This window comes from Branchiostoma belcheri, unplaced genomic scaffold (assembly GCF_001625305.1).
Source record: "Branchiostoma belcheri isolate BF01 breed outbred unplaced genomic scaffold, Haploidv18h27 scaffold101, whole genome shotgun sequence".
Taxonomy (NCBI): domain Eukaryota; kingdom Metazoa; phylum Chordata; class Leptocardii; order Amphioxiformes; family Branchiostomatidae; genus Branchiostoma; species Branchiostoma belcheri.
Genome location: NW_017802392.1, coordinates 771,247 through 774,355, shown reverse-complemented (window position 1 = coordinate 774,355; position 3,109 = coordinate 771,247). Strand labels below are relative to the sequence as shown.

Sequence of the window (3,109 nt, the reverse complement as noted above, 5' to 3'; positions counted from 1 at the left end):
CTTAATTTTAATTTAAATAATACAGCTATGAGCAGGCACACTGTTTCCATCCAAAAGGGAGATTGAGAACCATTGTAATAAAACACATTTTATAACAAGTCCATTCTTTGTACCACTACAGGATTTCACAGAAAGATGAGGAAATCCAGTCCCTAAAGGCCTGTGTAGCTGTTCTGGAAACAGAAAGGAAAGGGTGAGTTTACTTTGTATCTTTATTTCAAACCTTTACCACAACACTTACTTTTACTTTTAGGGATTTGATTAAAGAATTCAAAAATGATCACTCATTCTAACAGTATCTTCTTTGGATAATATAATGACAGGGAGAGAACTGAGGCACAGGATAAGATCAAAGACCTGGAGAACCGCCTTGTACATCAGGCGGCAAACACACAACACCAGTGAGTTGTATGGTTCATGATGAAACTCATCACACAATTAAGCAATGACTCTTACTCATCAATCATTCATTCACTTGGTTCTTACTCACCCTCACCTTCTCACTCCAACAATTGCCCTTTCATTTGTGCACTCGGTTACTCCACAGTTTACCATATCACTCACTCACACTGTGGAATGTCAGGTTAATTTAAATAAAGTTTTTAATAATTCTGATAAGGGTTACATAAGAGAAAGATCAATAAGATTATTGTTTTTTTGTTGTTAAAATAAATAACAGCTATAAGCAGGTCACACTTTTGTCATTCAAAAGAGAGATTCAGAACGATTGTAATAAAGCACATTTAATAACAAATCCATTCTTTGTACCACAACAGGATGTCACAGAAAGATGAGGAAATCCAGTCCTTAAAGGCTCGTGTAGCAGTTCTGGAAACAGAAAAGAAAGAGTGAGTTATATTTATTTCAAACCTTTAACAAAGCCCTTTTTAGGCATGAAAAGGTACAATATATTAACGGTTTTTAAATACTTAAAATATAAAACTTTTTAAAAGATTTTAAAAGTTTCTTAAGATTTTTTATTTATTTTTTTTAAACAAGCGTTTTGTGTTGACTTCATAGCTTCTATCGTAGCATTTGGGGCTATAATAGGATGCCTAGACCTGTTTTTTTATTATTTCTATTTTTTTCTCCCTGTCACTTCACATCTTTTCTGAAAAAATTTGAGAACCGACAAATTGAATTGGTGTAGCCTTAGCAATAGGTTAAGCGATGTATGTTTCAACAGTATGGAGCTAGGTATGAATAACTTACAGAATTGATGGTAAGTCTTTTCTATCTAAATTGTCGGTTTATGATGTTTACATGTATCTTCGCAAAGGGAAACAAATTGTTTTTGCTCTGTTTCTTCTTCTTCTGTTCTGAACAAATAAGGTTAATGACCTGCACCTGACGGCTGTTCCCATGGTGACAGGCTGGTCACCATAAAACTTTTTTTTAAAAGGGGGAATAAACAGAGCACTAGTTTGTTAGTCTAGACCATGTCAAAGTAAAACATTATGTAATAATATGCATTTGCTTTTCAAATATAAACTTTCTAAAATAATTATGTGTTATTTTTATCTTTGACAGATTAAATGAGGCCAGGCATTCTCTGATTGACCCAAGGCCCTTTATTCAGGAGCTACAGAAGGTTTGTAACATTAAAAAATATGTAAGAATGGTAAGGGCAGACTGATAGATAAGAATGTGTAAGATATATATAAAATGAATAAATGAATGAATGACTTAAGTGCAGTGAATGAAGTCTGGACAGAAGTTATGCCTGTGGAGAACTGGGAAGCTTGTATTTACATTAGAAATGTGGGAAGGAGACAGCAGATAGCGGTGGCTACAGTACAGTGGGTACAATGCAGTCTCGACAGAGTTGAGAGTGAAAAACTCATTTGAAAGGTAGAGAGCTGTGTTGCTTAGAGAATTAGAGATTTCAACAGACAGTAGCTTCTAAGCTATCGTCAATTGAAATAGCAGAAAATAATGATGCACGCAATAACAGTACAAAGGGAAAAGCCTATCTATCTAAATTGTAACAGAGAAAAGGTTGTTTCATTGTAAACATATGCAATCTAATGCTCTCCCAATGGAGGAATAGAGACTATACGATGAAGAATGGATGAAAGATGAATGAGTTAATGAATGAATGAATGCATAACATGAATGACATTCATTGCACTTATGCCCAGCTACAAGTACATGGTGATCAAGTTCTATGTACAATAAAAAATAACAGTAATACAAATGTGGTAACTCGGTACATCCATAGTATAAACTTGTACAGGTTTAACTTTGCGCATCTTAACCCTACCTAGACCGGGGGGGGGCTAAAAGTGCCCGCGCCAACTTTGATGTCACCTAGCGTCTGAACGGCTAGCCGTAGAACGACCAAACTTGGTGACTTTTCCTAAAATATTGTTGGCAACAATTCTCTATCATTGGAATAAGATAATAATTTTTGTGTTGCCATGGCAACGGGTTTCTGACAGGCATTTTTTGCTAAATTTAGTACTTTTTGTTTCAACAATAGAATTTTATGAGTTTCATGTCAAGTTACTCATGGTTTCTAATATTAATAACATCCCATATAATTTTATGTAAATTTTATCATTAAATATGCATAATTTATGCTAATTTGATGACGTCATTGGCCAAAATCCAAGATGGCGGACCATATCATTAGAACAGGTATATACGGGTTATTTTCATTAAAATTTCATCAAAACTTCCATTTCTTTTTACGAAAAAGGTTTGAATGAAGGTGTTTAGTATGTTTACAATGTATTTTAGGCTTTATCACGAAAAAAAAACTATTTTTGAAAATTCAAGATTGATGATCCAAGATGGCGGATATCTTAAATATGCATGACGTCATTTTATGACGTCACCAGGTGTTGCTATGGGCAACATAAGACTTAGTACACTAATATTCTGTCATAAACACTTTTGGTAAAGTTATGTTGTATACCAGGGAGGTTTTCAGGGAAAAACCTATTTAGACGGTTTTGGCCAATAAAATCACATTAATGACGTCATAATGACGTCATATTACGTCATAACGACATAAAAATTGTAGATATGATAAATTTTCACTAGTACACCATTCTCTGAAAATTTGGTGGTCATACGACATACCGTTCGCGAGTTCTTAGGGGGG

At 34.3% G+C, this 3,109-nt stretch overlaps 1 protein-coding gene across 1 annotated transcript in view; it reads left to right on the top strand.

Moving 5' to 3' along the window:
* Positions 1 to 3,109, top strand: part of LOC109474041 (paramyosin-like) — an 11,253-nt gene that overhangs the window by 4,507 nt on the left and 3,637 nt on the right. The window contains exons 10-13 of the mRNA XM_019774257.1: positions 122 to 193; positions 324 to 401; positions 777 to 848; positions 1,531 to 1,591. Coding sequence (XP_019629816.1) covers positions 122 to 193; positions 324 to 401; positions 777 to 848; positions 1,531 to 1,591 — 283 coding nt within the window. The remainder of the gene's footprint in view (positions 1 to 121; positions 194 to 323; positions 402 to 776; positions 849 to 1,530; positions 1,592 to 3,109) is intronic.